Source organism: Dromaius novaehollandiae, chromosome 13 (genome assembly GCF_036370855.1).
Source record: "Dromaius novaehollandiae isolate bDroNov1 chromosome 13, bDroNov1.hap1, whole genome shotgun sequence".
Taxonomy (NCBI): Eukaryota; Metazoa; Chordata; class Aves; order Casuariiformes; family Dromaiidae; genus Dromaius; species Dromaius novaehollandiae.
The window spans coordinates 20093079-20109945 of record NC_088110.1 but is presented as its reverse complement, the minus strand read 5'-3'; the positions used below and the strand labels follow the sequence as shown (position 1 = coordinate 20109945).

Sequence of the window (16867 nt, the reverse complement as noted above, 5' to 3'; positions counted from 1 at the left end):
GAGCAGAGAGGTAAGGAATTAGCACACTTTCAAAGCATTACAGTTCTCACTGATCTTCCCAACTGCTGACAGTAAATTGCTTTCCCAGGGGCTGTTCCCTGCTTTACCAGGCTCTCACAAAATCAAGGCTCTTGCTCAGAGTCTTTCAAGGAAGCTTATTCCTACAACACCTGCGAGCAAGTAAAACCTCAGGTGTGCTCCAGAATCTGGGGGAATTTTAGAGGAAAAAAAATCCAAGATCATCTAAGGCAACAAAAAGAACTCTGACTTAACAACCCTGGTGCTTGCCTTCTGCAGTACATACTCTTTAGTCTCATGAGGGCTGGGATTAGGCACAGCATCGGTCAGACGCAGTTCAAACTCAGCGCATCGCAAGTGGGCCTCCTTGTAGTGTTGAATGAGATCGTAGATACTATCAAAAGTGAGGTTGTCTGTCAGGTAGTATTTCACATTGTCCCCATCGCCTGAAGAACGAATACGGCAGTGCTGGACTCTACCTGACCTCCTGAAGAAATAAAGAAGATAAGGAAAAGAAAGGTAACGTAAGAGTTTTTCCCCTGAAGGGTTTCCTCACCCATTCCCGGTCAATTGTACTGGGTGAGCTTAGGATGGGGCAAGAAATCTGTGGCATCTCTTGAAACAACTAAAGAGAAAAAAAAAATTATAGGACCAAAACTAATAATTTTCTACCCACAATGGTTTAAAATGTAGCAAACATCTACTCCCTGCAGAATTACTCAGACAACTCTCTGGCTCAGAAATCCATCTGATTTACTGTTACTCATAAAGTCCCAACCAGAAAAAAGTCACCAAAAATTCTTTATTCTTTTCCCTCCAGAGGGATCCTTTTTCAAAAGATCAATCTCTGACAATAGTCTCATGAGACTATCTGTTCAGTATGGATACCAGTAATTTATCTCAAAATAAAAGACCAAATTTTGGCCCACTCATTGAATAAATAACAAATTCTGCATCCTGCCAGAGCATTGAAAAAAAAAAGGGGGGGGGGGGGCGGCGGGGAGGGAAATCAAACTGGTCAGTTCTCTCTTGATAGCTCTAACACTTCAAATAGTGCCTGCTTGAACACAACACACTATGCTACCCTGAAGTTCAATCTACAAAGTGGTCTTTCACAACCCCACCAATAACATTCTTGTAAAGATAGCAACTCCTAATTCCTATTTCCACTTAGCTGTAAATGCATACTTAAAAAATAGAGTTATTTTTGTGCAATGAAGTAAAATAAACAATGTCCATGTAAAATTTTTAAGACAATCACCATACCAGAACGACAAGGTGCAATCATTAGGGAAGGCTTCGCTTTCCCTAACTAGGAATGTTCCATCCTGGCCACCCATTTCAGCACAATATTCCTGGAGCAGCTTCTCAGCAGTTGTCCTCCCCTCTTTCATTTTCCCATGGAACCACTTCTCTTTTAAGTGCAGTTCAGTACGTTTTACCTCCTAGACCAGAAGAGAAGAATTTCTATAGTCCACTTCTAATTTTATGATTTTGATACAAAGTACTGCTTATTGATACAGCCATTTCCTATTTCAGGATTTCAGCTCATATTTTGTCTTAAACTCGCCCTCCACAAACAAGCTGACCACCTCTATAGTCACACTGACTTTTCCCCAACCAAGCCGTTTCTTTGGAGCAGCGATCAATTTCTGCCCTGTTCAAATACATAATCAACAGAAAGCCAAAAAACGCAACAATGCAAACACTGATTTATATTTTAAAAGCAAAGCAGCCTACTGCTAATCCAGAGAAGTTCTGTTCTGCTTTTTTTTCCAAGAACCATCTGTGTACTTGCCTACACATTAATTATTCTACTGACACTAGTATCTAGGTGAATGAGTATGTGGTTCTGCACATGCAGAGAGCAAATCTCTGAACCATACACATGTATGTTAGCAATGAAAAAGCACATGTGGAAACTGGAAAGCTCTCAAGAAGAAACCATGCTGAGTATCACTGCTATTGCAGCCCTTACTGAGCCTCATGCTTCTGCTTTAACAGGAGCAATAGGCAGATAATACATGTTCACCTGTGACAACCACTTTGATAACATGAAATGAACAGTACGTAATGTCTAAGAGGTGTGCTGTATTATTACATATCGAACCTAATTTCATCATATTGTGTAGTTTGAGAATAGCAATAGCAATTAACCAAAGGCATATAATTCACAATAAAGGCTTTGATTGTCAGTGCACACATCAGCATAATTTTGGTAGTTAAATGCTAATATTTCATTGCCCTTATACTTCTCTTCATAAGCCTTAAGTTAGCCAAGGGATAAAGACATTTTATTAAAAATAGGTTCAGGAGAATGCATTGACAAAGGCCCTTTTTAATTATTATTTGCAGATACACTTATTATCTGACACAGATTCTCTATAACTTCAATAATATCAGCATCTGCAAACAGTGAAATAATCTGAGAGGAAGAATTTGACTTTAAAAAGCTTCTTTAAAAGCTCAGCTTCTCCATTTCATATTAAAGAGAAATAGACAACTATTCTCTTGATGCAGGCAGCTCATTCCCATCAGCATTAGCACCTACACCCCAAGCAGCAGATGAGGAAGCATGAAACTTTATTAGATTGATTTGAATACTTTAATTGCATACAAACAGGAAATATAATTAACACTGAGCACCAGACTACAGGCTGAATAAAGCTGTATCATTTTCTTCAAATTTGTTTCATGGAAGCAGAAAAGAACTTCTGTTCAGAAATCTGTAATAGAACGAATCTGTGTATGGCTTCAGGCAGAAGAAAAACTCATTATAAAGCTTTCAAAACCAGTGACTTTAGAAAACTAGTTTTAGTTTCTTCAATTTAACAACTGCATAGATATCCAAGAGTAATCATCTCTGTAACTTGGGGAAGGAATATCCTTAAACAACAAAACACAGCCATCACCTTTGATGAATCTTCATCAGCGTTCTGTTCAATGTCATCGCTGAATGAAAGCTTTTCATCAGCAATAGCACAGTAGTGCCGAGTCCATTTCTAGAAGTTAAGACAGATATTAAAACTATTACTAAGACAAACAGCCAAACTCACTAATCACAATTTCCAGCACGATCTAACGAAGCACCTTCTTGCCCTCACTCACACCAGTTCAAGTGAGGATATTACTTACAAAAATACTGACAATATTCATGTACACCTCCGATATTACACATCCTAATAACAAACTGTTGCAAATGTCACATAAATTCTACCTGTTCTATCGTGTCCCACATGTAAAGTTCTCCTTGTTGCTTTTTTTCTTCTTTCTTGTCTTCCAGGTTGACATCAATGTCTCCTTTTGGCCCGAGCTTTTTATGCTTAAAAAAAAAAAGTATATAAAATTGGTCATACTATCTCAGTATAAGTCAGTACTATGGGAAGTAATTTCCCTCCATTGCCCAGCCTTCTTCTGTTACTACCACAAAAAAAAGCACTTTCACAAGGCTTTATGCAGCAGGGGTGGAAATTATTGGCTCAAAATTTAAATCTCATACTAAAGATTGAAAAGTCAGTAGAGGCATCACTCAAGCAATGAGGAAACAACTATTTTGGTAAGAGCTCACCATTCTTCAGAGGGCAGAAAACATTTTTTGTTAAGCAAACATCACTTCAGAGTGATTTTTGTTTTATCCTTATGAAGAGAACAGGACATAGCTCTCCTCCACAGGGAGGAGAACAAGTTCTACTTTGTTCTCCTCCCTGACATCTAAAGCCCTAACTTATGCAGAACACTACAATCCACGTGTAGAAAGCAAGAACAGGTAAACCCAGCAGAGACCTTGGCCCTGTCACACAACCCATGCCAGATCTATGTATCTTGAAGGATACTAGAAGGATGGAGGAAAGAATAGGCTGCTGCAGAGCCAGAAACAGTGTCAGTGCTTGTAGGGGAGGGAAGACAACTCTCAATTCACAGCTGCCAAAGTGCATGGGTTTACTGGGGCAGGACACTTTGTTTGCTTGACAGAAAAACACAGGTGGGTATTCCAAGAAGTAGAGTTTCTGTGTCCTGTGTAATTCCTGCCATAACATGCTGAATAAAGTCCTCAGTTAAAATGAAAAATGATGACAAGACAATTTAGACCATCCCAATGCATCAGTGAAAAATTTATGAGCAAGAGCAAACAGAACAAGCTAAAAAGCCCACAAAGCTAATCCTTGTGAAAAAGGTTGAACAAATGAAACGGCAGTAGTTGGACCATTCTGAGAAGAGATTTTAAAAGGAGAACAAGGCTGGCCACAGCATAGAGAGCAAAATAGTTAAGAATGGTTCCTGTTGCAATTTTTGCAATTTCATTATTATAAAAGTGTTCCTTCTTTAAAAGTACACTAGCAACGTTTGTAACCGATCCAGGTCCCTTCTGATATGCTAGTTAGTATTTAAATACAGGTTGAAACAATAAGATGCAAGCTATGTGAAAAGGCAAGACTCAGCACAGCCTCCCTTGAAAGTGCTCATGATAAACAGTAGTTCAAGGAGCTAAAGTCAAACTTCAAATACTTAAACTGCAGTTAATCATGGGATTAACCCACTCATAGCTAGTAGTCCTTAAATGTATTCAGTTCTGTGCAGCTTACTGTAGGAAGATTTCAGTCTTACAGTCTTATCTGAAAAACACTACAGGCACCTAAAGCAAGGGTTGCCTCTGACTGTTCACAGACAACATTTTCCAAACAAGTCAAACAACACAACCAGCCCACTGACAGGTGCTGATCTGTTTTTAAAGACTCTTTAATGCTCCTTTAGGATAAGAATGATATTGATACAGGTGTTCTCTAGCATAGAGTCACTGTAGTTTGTAATTTCCTTTAAAACAGCTCTGCCATTTTTTTTTTTAATGGATGTGCCTACACAACAACCCTTCTATGCTCTACCAGCCAACAGCAGGCTTTTTGGAGAAAAAAAATTCTAAGCATCAAGACTGAGATTCTCTATTTCCTGTTCCTCTGACCTCCCAGTGGGGTGCTGTCACTTCCAGGCCTGCATTAAAGAACTGTGTGCTTACTCTTGTTTCTTTTGTTCAGAAGTCTAAGATACATGACACAGTACTGTCACAGGAGCTGGAAAACTGAACTATGGATAAAAAGAAACCCTTAAAGGGACCGCTTCCTATCAGCAAGACCTCAATTTTCAGAAGTGGCTGTCTAAACTGCATATGTAAATTGCACTTTCTGTGTACGAGTTACTAAATACTCATCTATTTTTGCAATTTGCAAAGTAAGCAATTCTGACAACTTAAATCTGCAGCCTGTAAAGTGCTTTGGATTTCCCTAGAATGAGAGGCATTCTTTGAAAGACCAGTTAATAACATTAATCTAACTTTCTATTCAAGAATATACTTTTAACATTTTAGAGCAGGCTGTTACTGTACGAGAAATCTATCATGAGCATCTGCACCAGCAAACCCTTGCTGAAATTCAGCAGTTGCTGAAATTTCAGGAGCTGGAGGACCTTTAGAAAAGAGCTGACATTTCACCTGGCACTTGAACTAGCAACATTAATTGCGAAGGAAACCAACAGCAAGCAACTTAATATGCATTTTAACAGAACTCCATAAAATGTTGCCAAACTTCAGTAGTACATGCTTCTAGCATATGGATTCTTATTCCCAACAGAAACCAGAGGCTAAGCTGTGAAGCCAGAATTAATACTCCTGGCTCCTGCTCTTGTTTTTCTATTTTATGTACCAGGACACAATGCAAGCCTGAAAACCTACCTTGATGATAATTTTTTCTTTCAGCTGGGTTGGTGATGGCAGCTGATCTGCACTGGCTTCAATGGGCTTCATTAAAAGCTGATCCCCAAATACCTCCTTGAACACTTTGGCCATGTGTCGCTGCTGTTCCACACTACAGTGCTCTTCAATTGACAGAATGACTGGGTATCTTTGATGAAGTAAATAAAGGTGAAAGTAGACACTGAGCTTCTTTTTGCTATAACTGGCAAAGCAAGGCAAACAGCCCTCATCTCCCCCTCTCAAATCAAAAGAAACTTTTAAAGCAAACAAGACGACAGAAGGCATAAAAGTAGATACACAACAGATAACAAGTGACGTGCAATCATAAAATCTTTTAGGCCAAAAGGGACCTCTGGAGGGCATCTAGTCTAATCCCCTGCCCTGAGAAGAGCCAATTTCACAGTTGGATCAGACCTTTGTCCAGCCAAGTTATGAATATCTCCAAGGACAGAGATTCCACGTGCTCTTTGGGCACAGTTCCAGAGCTTGACCACTGCAACATGAAAATCTGTTTCTCTTCTCAAAGTTTCCCTTGCTTCAACTTGTGTCTGTTGCCTCCCTTAGGCACCTTAGGTAAGATTTTGGCTCCATATTTACTCTAACCATCCATTAGGTAGTGAAATACAGCAACCGGACTCCCTTATTAAACTCTTCTCCAAGCTGAACAAACCCTAGTTGTCAGCCTCTCCTTGGCTATGATGTCCTCCAGACCCGGATCATGAAACTGAGGCAAAGAAGGCATTGAGTACCTCAGCCTTCTCCAGTCACTATGCCCCCTGTCCAATTCAGCAGCAGGCCCACATTTTTCTTAGTCTTCCTTGTGGTGCAAATGTATCTGTAGAAGTCTTTCATGTTGTTCACATCCCTCAGCAACTTCACCTTCAGATAAGCTTTGGTTTTCCTACTTCTGCCCCTGTACGTCCAGGAAATATTTCTATATCCCTCCTGGGTAGCCCATTCCTTAATGCACGTAGGGAAAGCATCACAGTGTGTTCATCATACTGAAACTGTCAGATACTGTCCCACATGAGAAAAGAACACTTCTCCTCTATGTGCAGCTGGTAAACAGGAGAAGTGGGGAGCAGGGGGAAGAGGAGTCTGACAGCCTTATTTCCTTCCCAATTGATGGGTATTACTTTTCATGTTAAGGGGATCTCAGCACAAGGCCTAGAAGAGCAGAGCAGAGCCAGATTTAAACCCATATAACCAGTTCAGGAGGCATGGCGTGAATTCTACCTCTTCTCAGGTAAGGCCTCCCCTACAATGTGAACACTATCTCATAGATATTTTGCTTGTCATTTATAGGTTGGTTTTTGTTTTTTTTTTTAAGTCATACTATTCAGAATTTGAAGTTGCACATTTCAGTTTAACAGATGAATATCCAAGAAAGGAAACAGGAATGCCTTTAGGGTATTCACTATCTATCTCAGCAGCAAATTGTTATGTAATGGGACTCTTCCTCAGAATTGAATCTATTAAAGAACCACATCTGGACACTAGTGAAAAAGGCTAGGATATCATTCATCCCCCCTAATTCTTTTTTCCCCTAAACTAACGAGGAAAAAAAAGTTCAGGAAGGCTCTAACCATTGAAAATCAGGCTTAAGGAAGGAAAAACCAAAACCTACTCAGATGCAACAAAGGCATGATCTTTGATTGCCTGTACCACATCATCAAATTTTATTTTTGTTGTCCGTGTCCATCCATGATAAATGATTGGTTTCCCGTCTGGACCATCCCAGCAATCCACTAGGAAAGACAAGCAGAGGAAAAAGGAAGAGACCAAGCAGTTACTTAAGTGAATTTAATCTCCTCTGTGAGGGATATAAAGCCACCTAATAGAATATTTTAATAGAACTTAAAAGCTTATGACTTATTGTATGTAACACTCTGAAGAATTAAATGTATATTGTATTCTTTCTACTGGAATAGTTTAAGTAAGAGCAATACAAATAAAATATAATATAAAATTTCCCAAAAACATTCCCATTAGGGAATCTTGAAGTAAGGAATTCAGGCAGCTAAACTATCAGTTCATTAGCTTACATTAATGGTCCAAGTGGTAAGTAAACTCCGACAAGTGATATTGGCAGCTTATCTACTTTATTGATTATAATCCGGAAACACTATTTTGAGATACATTTTGCATTAACCAAATTGAACAGGGCTCTTGTTAACTTTGACAAAAGTTGATCAGCCAGTAGCAACTAGTTTTACAAAGTAACTGGTGAAGTAACATGAAAATCGAGTCAAACCCTGTAACTTTGAAATAAGATACACAAGCACAGCGATGAAGAAGCATACACAATTAGTGGAAAACAAACACACAAAAACAGCAACTGATTTACAAGCGAGTTAAATGGGATGACAAATAGCACAAAATTACAAGAAACTCAAAGACTGAGTCTTGTCTGTATGAAGAACGAAGGTAACTAAGCTTCGCCTTATACCTCTCTCTATATATACCGCACACGTAACAGGAGTTTGAATCTTATATTCTCATACAGTAAATCAGTGATTGAATTACCGATATATGATGGAGAAAAGATTTAGAAAGATCTTCTGGAAATTCCAAGGAAACAAGAAGCACAGCAAGTGGACAGGGTAATAGCAGGGCATAAGAACAATGATTTAAGGAATCAGCATTTCTGAGATGAGTAACTTCAACTTTCAAAAAACAAACCAGTTCTTGATTTCATTTCTTTTTTCTATCTTAAACAGGGGAAACTGCCTATATGGGGAGTATGTTACAAACCATTCCACGAGCTCATTACTCACACTCAATACATCGACATCCCATTCTCAGGCACCTGATATAAGCTTCTGCGGAGGATTCACTTCGAAGCTGGTCACCTGTCAGGTATCTAAAGAGCAAAAGGAAATTGTAAAAGAAGACAAGTAGTCAATTTAAACAATTTCCACTCACTCATTGGGGGTCATTTTTCTTCCTGTTACAAAGACTTTGTATGGTTTGTTTTGTTTTGTTTCGTTTTACTTGCTATGAAAGAAAGGGATTTTGCTGAACCAGATGTTACCACATTTTAAGATGGACCTACTTATAAAACATTAAAGGCTCAGTCTAAGGCTCAGCCAACTCTGACAGATTTCTGGAGAATAAATCACAAGCTCTGAAACATACCCAAGCTTCATCATACTGAGGGGAAATCAGGCGTCTGAACACAGACAGATAATGAGACTTCTGGTAACTTACGTGTTATGAGAGGAAGAAATCCAGTAGTGGGACAAAGGATTATTCATGTCTTGCGCATCTATTGATTCATATTTCTCATCCCAAATACTGTTCTCTTTTGCGAAAAGGTAAGTGAGAAACTAAAGTACAAAGAGAGACCAAATTTAAATGCTTTTGACCATACAAGGCCAAAAGAAATCCAACAACGTAGCAACAGCAGCCTAAAGAAGCTGCCATCCAATTAACAAACTCGGAACTAGCAATGAAAGAAAAATGCCCATGAGGAACTATTAGAAAGTATCATTATCTCACCTCATCAACAAAGAGGAAGGGTTCAGCAGTTTCTCTCATAGTGTCATCAATAAACTTTGTCATTCGTTCTCGGACTTTACTGAGATCTTGTGCCCAAGACTCCTAAAAATAATAAAGAAGTAAAAAGCTTTATATGTTGTGATACGCTATATAAAATTAAATGGAGAAGAGAGAGACCTACACATGTGATTCATTAAAACTCTCTTATCTGGCCATTTAACTGCCAGTATGTTTTACTACACCCACACATTTTCGTTTCCTATGTGACGTTTAAGGGGGGAAAAAGAAGTTCTTCATGCAAGTACCTCTGTATAGGTTGGAGGCCCACAAGACACACACTAGATCTGTAAATATAGGCACGCACACAGTAAAAAGATGGCTTCTGAAGGATAAGGCTCAACTAGTCTCTCCTCCCTTCTGAGTGCAACCTGAAAATCATTTTAACACAGTGTAATAGGGAGAAAAAGAAAGTATCAAGTTCATACAGGAAATGTTGATCTGAGTTTTTGACAGTTATTTTCAAACCTGGAGTTTTGCGGTGCCTAGCCAATATCACAAATCTAAAATGCATAGGAAGTAAAGAATTGGAACACAGATAAATTCAATGAGCAATCTCAGAACCATTCCACTATATTCTATTGTGAATTTCCACTATATACTATTGTGAATGTCTACCCTTAGAGACTGGCCTATATAGCAAATAATGATCTTTTTCCATGGTGTCTCTACTAAATAAGATTATATACAACAGTGAAGACAGTTGCAACCCCTAGCTCAATCCTTATCTGCTTGCTGGTATGGAGTACTGAACTGTCCCCATTTAAGAGAAAATTCCTTTTGACTCAAATCGCAGCAGTCAGCTCAGTTTTTTTTTACATAAGAGCTGCTAAAACAGGGCCATGGCCAAGGTATTACCCTAGCTGTATCTGCGGTGACAGCTGTAACTAGGCCACGATATCATCTTTGACAAATAGGCAGTGTTTATTTTCAACTTGTCTATTTATCCACATGACTAAATAGAGACCTGTTAAAACCTTATTTACAGTGTCCTCCTCTTCCTCTGATGCACCTTCAGAGTCTTTATATGGATGAAAAATAATAATTCCTGTGACCTTAAATGTCAATGAATAAGAAAAAATCTTTCCAAGACCTACTGTTGCAGCTGACATCAGTCATATTCTGTGACACACTACATTTCCTTTAAGTATATAATTCTGTGTGACAACCTCAAGAGTTCAAAATACCTATAACCTTCTCACCTGCTGCTCATGTAGCAGGAATCTCTGAAAGTCATGGAGATGAACTGCTGAAGCATCTGGACGGTCAGTGTTTCTTTAAGAAAAAGAAAAGAAAAAAAGAAGAAAAGAGAAAAGAACAAAATATAGTGAAGCTAAAGAAATAACAGAGCATGTGTCATCAAATGTTACAGCAGAAAGTGACAGGGGTTTGTATCTTGGATTTACAGTATAATCCTGTTGCTACCACTAAAACCTTTTATAACTTCAATGGAATTTAGATTAAAGCTGTAATATTGAATTATGTAGTCACTGTATTTTGAGCCTTCAAATAAGGCCTCCTCAATCCATGATCCATTTTTGATAGTGATTCAGTGGAAAAACTACCAAATCTCTGTTTCCTGCTTTGTAGAAAAAGAGCAGCATTCACTTTACAAGGGTGTTGTTAACTTTAGTTAAGGCATATAGATATACTGTTATGTTACATTATGGCAGAGCCACTCTTCCACAAGTAACTCCTTCCATGTATTATTCAGATGATCTACAGTGATAAATCAAAACCTAAAAAAGGAGGCAAGATACAGCCACACTGAAAGGAGCACAGCTGCATCCTCTTATGTAGGACACAAATGCTGCATCATCTGGTACTAATAAGATATTTAGAACCCACCCATCTTCGGTAAATCTATGGGTTTAAGCAGCCTCATCAAGTTTAATTCACATTTATGATGTGAGATGACCAAAGACTAAAGAAATAATGTTGCACATTCACGACAAATTTTTTTAAGCAACTCCCTAAATCTGTTAGTATAATATTCAAAGCTAAGATAAACCGGTTTAATTCATGGTCAAAATATTACCAATGCCTGTGACCTCCTTTTTCATGCTGTATACATCTTAATTCTCAAGTCCACCAAGTAAAAATTGCAGAAACTGTTTAGGTCAGCATTGTGCTTGTATCCAGTCAAAGCCTGTGCGCCACATCACTCTCCAGATTGAAGATAAAATTTCTCCATCAAATTCTGTTCTCTAATAGTTCTGCTCAGCTCTTAGTAAAATCAAAAGGCAGGCAAATTTGCTTGTTGACATCCATGCCATTCATGTAGTTAGGAGGTAAAAAACATATATCAAATGATATACAAAACTTGTCTCTATGATAAATTCACCTTTCTGAATGCAACAAGATGTATCATTTTCTTTCCACTTACTAAAGCATCAATACAAAACACAGTGATGTAATTAGAAAAAAAATTGGGGATCTGTAAGTAGACTACAAAATTCTGCAGCACTGCAACCATAAATACATGTGAAAAATAATACAAATGAAGAGTCTCACCCAAGAATGAACACAGAGGAATCCTTTTTGAATTCATCAAGAATCTTAAAACAAAAAACAAAAAAAAAAACAAAAAGGGGGGAGATGAATAATAAAAGAACATGCAATTCTCCATCTAATAATAACCATTGCTTTGGGAAGGGGACCAAATATGAATTGCTACTTTATTGAAGCTGCATGCAAGTTGGCAACATACAATTTGAGTTAAATGGATAATAAAAAACATACTATAAAGGCTGGCAATTGCACTTCAGGCCTTTCAATGTGAAAACACGCAATTCTCAGGCAAGAAACTTGCCATTGATAAGGCACCTTATACACACAATCAGTCAAGTTTCTGGGGAGCTTTTATTGCTTGATACCCCAGAAAAACTGGAAGTACTTATCTTCCATCATATTTATTCATTTGAGTGTAAAACCTAAAGTGCTTCCAGCTTGGATCAGCATCATTACAGGTCGCAGGAAACTTATCAACCAACCCATAAGCAGTTGTTGAGCAAACCGAGGAGTTTCCTTGAAATGATCCACAAGGGGTGATAACAATGGTTTAAGGAAGTCAGATAGCCTCCTTATTCTGCGTTTTACTCTTAGGTAACTTTTTGCTCAGGCTAATTAACTAGATTTTCACGAGCAAAAATAAAACCCAGATGGAAATGGAGATTCTTTACTACCTCACAATAATTTCATGATCACTTTTAACCTGCACAAGAAAGCACTATTGCCAAAAGAAACAGTACTGACTTTCATTATAGAAGCTTCTATTTTAACAACTGCAAGTCCAATCAACAACACACAAATGTCATCAATCAAGACATTTATGCAAGTAAGTCCAAATTAGGTGTTTTCACACAGTTATAAAGGCTGCCAAATTTTCAGGATCACTAAATATATGCAGGTGCCACCAACTTCATGAATCTATGCAACAAACACATGGAGAACAGTAGTCAGGCAGTTGCCCATATAAATTAGTGAAATGTAATTCTACTGCATTTATGTGCTCCCAAGGACTCCCTAAAACACGTCATGCTGCAGACTCATCACTGTTTATCTCTAAGCACAGGACACAATGACAGCGGTAGCTGTTATTTGATGGTCAAGATACATCCCAGCATGATTTACAGAATGTTCTTTGCAATACAAGGCTAATGCAAGTATGGAAAAACATTGCTTCTATCAGTAAACAAAACAACCAGACCTGATGTAAAGACACTATATACTGAACAAACTCACAAGAAAAGCTCTTCCCAGAAACTCCATTTCATTTGTGCATCTTTCTACTACCAACACAGGAGAAGCAACATAAAGGACTTATCTTCCTAAAGACTAATGGTAACTGTTACCTATATATCAAGTACAGTAACATGAGAAAAACCCTTTTTATGTTACAAGAATGGGGAAAAAAACCAAACATACACACACAAAAAATCAGCATTCACTCTTTATTCTGACCAAGCAGTTTAAAGGTATGATGACCACTTATGAAAAAGCTTACCGATTTCTGTTGTTCAAACATGATTTTCTTGTAGAACAAATGAAATTGTTCAAAACTAAGTTCTTCCTTGTGAGCACCTATTTCCTGTGATAGAAAGTAGCACCCAGTGAGTTTAAAATTCCCTATATTGCATTTGTATACCCAACAAGTTACTCCTATTCCAAGTGCAATCCCCTTACACATTTTGCTCTACTTTATTTTTCAGGAATATGGGCAGTTGAACAGATTCTTAGTTTGTAACATACTGCTCCTAGCCCACATCTCTGGCCTTACTTTTTACATCCTGACTCCATTTCCACTAAGTAACTGAGAGTAAAGTAGTGTCTCAGTCAGTCATTGTTAGCTGGAGCAACAAAAGCAAGAATGTATGCTTTAAGGGTGGAGAGCTGGAAAGTAGGAAAAGGTGGGGATCTTTACAATTCCTGTAGGAATGGAAAAGACCTTCAGAATATTACCATAGATGGGAGGGGAAAGTTATTAGTTTGATCTTATTACAAAAGAATTCTTATTCTTATTTAATAATTCTTATCTTGAACAATTTCCTATGCATCTGCACAGCTAGCAGCAGCACAGATCCAAACCCAATTTTGGTTTTAGGGAACATCAGAATGAAAAGTTGGAACATTTAAGTCTATATTTTCTTAAAGTCACAGGTATATGCAAAGCCAAATTTTTAAATTAAGTGGTATAGTTTACAGTACATTTAACTGTACTGAAACAAAAATACAGACAATACATTGAAAAGAAATAGCAACACCTACAAGATAATACCAAACAGATGTAAGTTAACAGGTAATTACCGCAAATTTATCCTTCAAGAACTTCATGCTGCTCACTTTGAAATTTACTTGGGGAAGGATAGTTTTCAGCTCTCTAAGACTGATACTGAAAAACAAGAGAGGAAAAAAAACAACAGTTCTATTGCATCCAGTCAGCTACTAATATATTTTCTATCAACACAAAAAAGTGACTATTGAAACATTTTTGGTAGGATTCATCTCACATAACCGTAAACCTCTATAAACATAACATCTACATCTAAGCAAGCCAGATGTTTTTTCTAATCAGCGGGGAGAAACAGGGGCCACCTATTTTGGCCGTATGTATTTGGATGAAATGAATCGTGCTGCAGAGACACTCATTTCTCTCCATTAACTATTAATCAGCTCAAATGTAGGTGTTTAGATGTGGTCAGATGAATTGCAGCCTTTCTTCCATTGCTTCAATCCCACTGCAACAGTAATCTAGACAGAGATAAACATTATACAAACAATATATAAAGAAGATGAGATGAAACAGAAAATTAAAAGCTCAAGTTTTCTACACCTTTATAATCTTTAACTCCAGCTGTTACACACTTGGATGGTAAAGTTGATTATCAGCAGCAAGAAACTGCTTCTGCAATACCTGAACATGACCTCATCCTCCTTACACAACCAAGTCTCCCCAAAGAGGACTACCTTCAAGATCTGTTTACCTAGACCTTCTGAACCTTTTCATAGTTTCAGAATATCCATTGATACAACAGTATCAGCAGAACAGTATTGACTTCAAAAAAACCAGTTTTCAAAATGACAGTGGGACCTTTCAAACAGACATATATTTCAGACTTTAAGCAACACAGTGCTTACATACATCAGGTATTTAGGCAATTCTTAAACACAAAGCTAAATTTCTGCAATGCCTTCTGGCCGCACTGTACAAAGTCTAATTGTGTATGCTGTATACATAAAACATACTTTTGTTGGTACAAAGGTTTATATTAGAAACAAAAATAGTCCATTTCATAACTGTGAATATAGCTCATTTTGAAAAATGCAATCTCCTTCACATTTTCCTGTTCTCTCATCAACCTCAGATTTTATTTCCAGTCTCTTAGATGCTACTTTTATAGCCTCCTTCATTGCAACCCCAGAGCAGCTCTCAATCCTTAGTGCACTTATCCTCAAGATATAAATGGGTGGTAGAGGAGTGTTATTATAACTCTCTATGAATAGAGAGAGGGTTAATTTCTAAAGGAGCTAGGTGCCTAAATACTTTAAATGAGTTATTGGTTTGATGAGGCACTACAGCTGAAACAATCTAATAGCAAACTGCTGCTATAAAAAGCAACTCCATTCCCCTATACTCTTTGTGCCCCACTCCTTTCCCCTGTTGCCCTTGTCCCATCTGTTTCCATACGCCAGCTCTGATGCTCGACAGACCCTTTACTAAGCTGATTCAACCTGCTAATCCAGCAGAAAACTATCTGAACAAAAGAGAAAAGAGAGAGAAAAGTTTTCCATTGGCTTCATGAGCTGAATGAATACCAATGAGCCCACCTCATGTTCAGATCAGCATCCCTGCCAGAAAAAGGGAAGTGGCGGGACTGCCTGATTAGAAGCAAGTAAAGATAGTGGATGAAAAAGGAAAGAGGTAGACCTTGACCATTCAGCAGCACCAAGCTGGTACACCAACTCGGTCATCTTGAATAGCTCTGTTTCAGTGGCCTACTATACAACTTGTCTCTGGCATAGGAAAGAACAGAAATGAGGCCTCATGTTCTGGACAGAGATTCTCAGAGTCCGGGTATGTTCTGCTGTGGGCTCTCAGTGAGAAAGACATCGCGTGAAAGTGGGACATGTGAAGGACATGAGGGGAGTAAAGATACATGACAGAAAAGAGAAACAAGGAAAATACAAAGGAACAGAGGCACAGCATCAATGGCTGCTACTGCCAATGCCCACAGAACATTAATGCAACACCAGCAGTACCCAAGAAAATGAGGTTAAGGAGCTCTGCCTTGACCTACAGTGAATTCATAAGCCATTAACTCTCTGCAAACACAGGGTCAGAACAGAGTCACTTGAAAGAAAAAAAATAAATAAATAAAGCAGCAATTAGCACCTAAACCAAAGTCATGCTTTTATTCTACAAACTGTCCATGCAAGCAGCTGCTCTGTGAGATATTCTCATCCCCATTGTGTAGAGAGGGAAAGAGGCAAAGCAAGAAGTAACTTAGCCAAAATCCATGCCAGAGCCAGATTAGAACTCAGGAAATTCCTGGCTTTCCGCCTTGTCGCCAGACCTCTGGAAAAACACTTCTTTTGGGAGCAAAAACGAGCACTTCATTTGTACCCTAAACACTGAGTACAAGCAATTTCCTCTGGTCAGACAAGCACAAGCTAAAACAAAGAGCTGGGACACCATTACCACTAGCAAAAACTCGCCCAGTTAAACAGGACTAGCCTGGAAGCCTAACCTTTATAATTAACCTCCCTAGAAACTGCAACACTAAACACAATGAAACTCAGTTCAAACTCCTTTCCTGAAATTTTCTAAAGGTGTGAATCATCTAGCAAGAAAATGAAAAACTGCCATCTCCGCAGTGCGAGTCCCCTTGATCCTGAGCAGACAGCCTTGTAGTGAAGCATCAAAAGAAACCTCCTCAACAGACATACACTGTCAGATACAGCTTCTCTACCCTAACAGTTGTTTTCGCTTCATGATGCCCCACTCCCATTGCAGGACTAGCTTCTCAAAACACATTAGGAGGTGTTAAA

General features: G+C 38.3%; 1 protein-coding gene across 5 annotated transcripts in view; it reads right to left on the bottom strand.

Moving 5' to 3' along the window:
- The window catches only part of PLCG2 (phospholipase C gamma 2), a 76412-nt gene that overhangs the window by 22228 nt on the left and 37317 nt on the right, over window positions 1-16867 (bottom strand). For all 5 annotated transcript variants that reach the window (XM_026092588.2, XM_026092589.2, XM_064519748.1 and 2 more), the window contains 13 exons: window positions 14126-14210; window positions 13326-13409; window positions 11834-11877; window positions 10522-10594; window positions 9263-9364; window positions 8972-9090; window positions 8539-8624; window positions 7389-7509; window positions 5741-5909; window positions 3236-3340; window positions 2931-3020; window positions 1285-1463; window positions 305-505 (listed from right to left, as the gene is read on the bottom strand). In XM_026092588.2, the coding sequence (XP_025948373.1) occupies window positions 305-505; window positions 1285-1463; window positions 2931-3020; window positions 3236-3340; window positions 5741-5909; window positions 7389-7509; window positions 8539-8624; window positions 8972-9090; window positions 9263-9364; window positions 10522-10594; window positions 11834-11877; window positions 13326-13409; window positions 14126-14210 (1458 nt within the window). The remainder of the gene's footprint in view (window positions 1-304; window positions 506-1284; window positions 1464-2930; window positions 3021-3235; window positions 3341-5740; window positions 5910-7388; window positions 7510-8538; window positions 8625-8971; window positions 9091-9262; window positions 9365-10521; window positions 10595-11833; window positions 11878-13325; window positions 13410-14125; window positions 14211-16867) is intronic.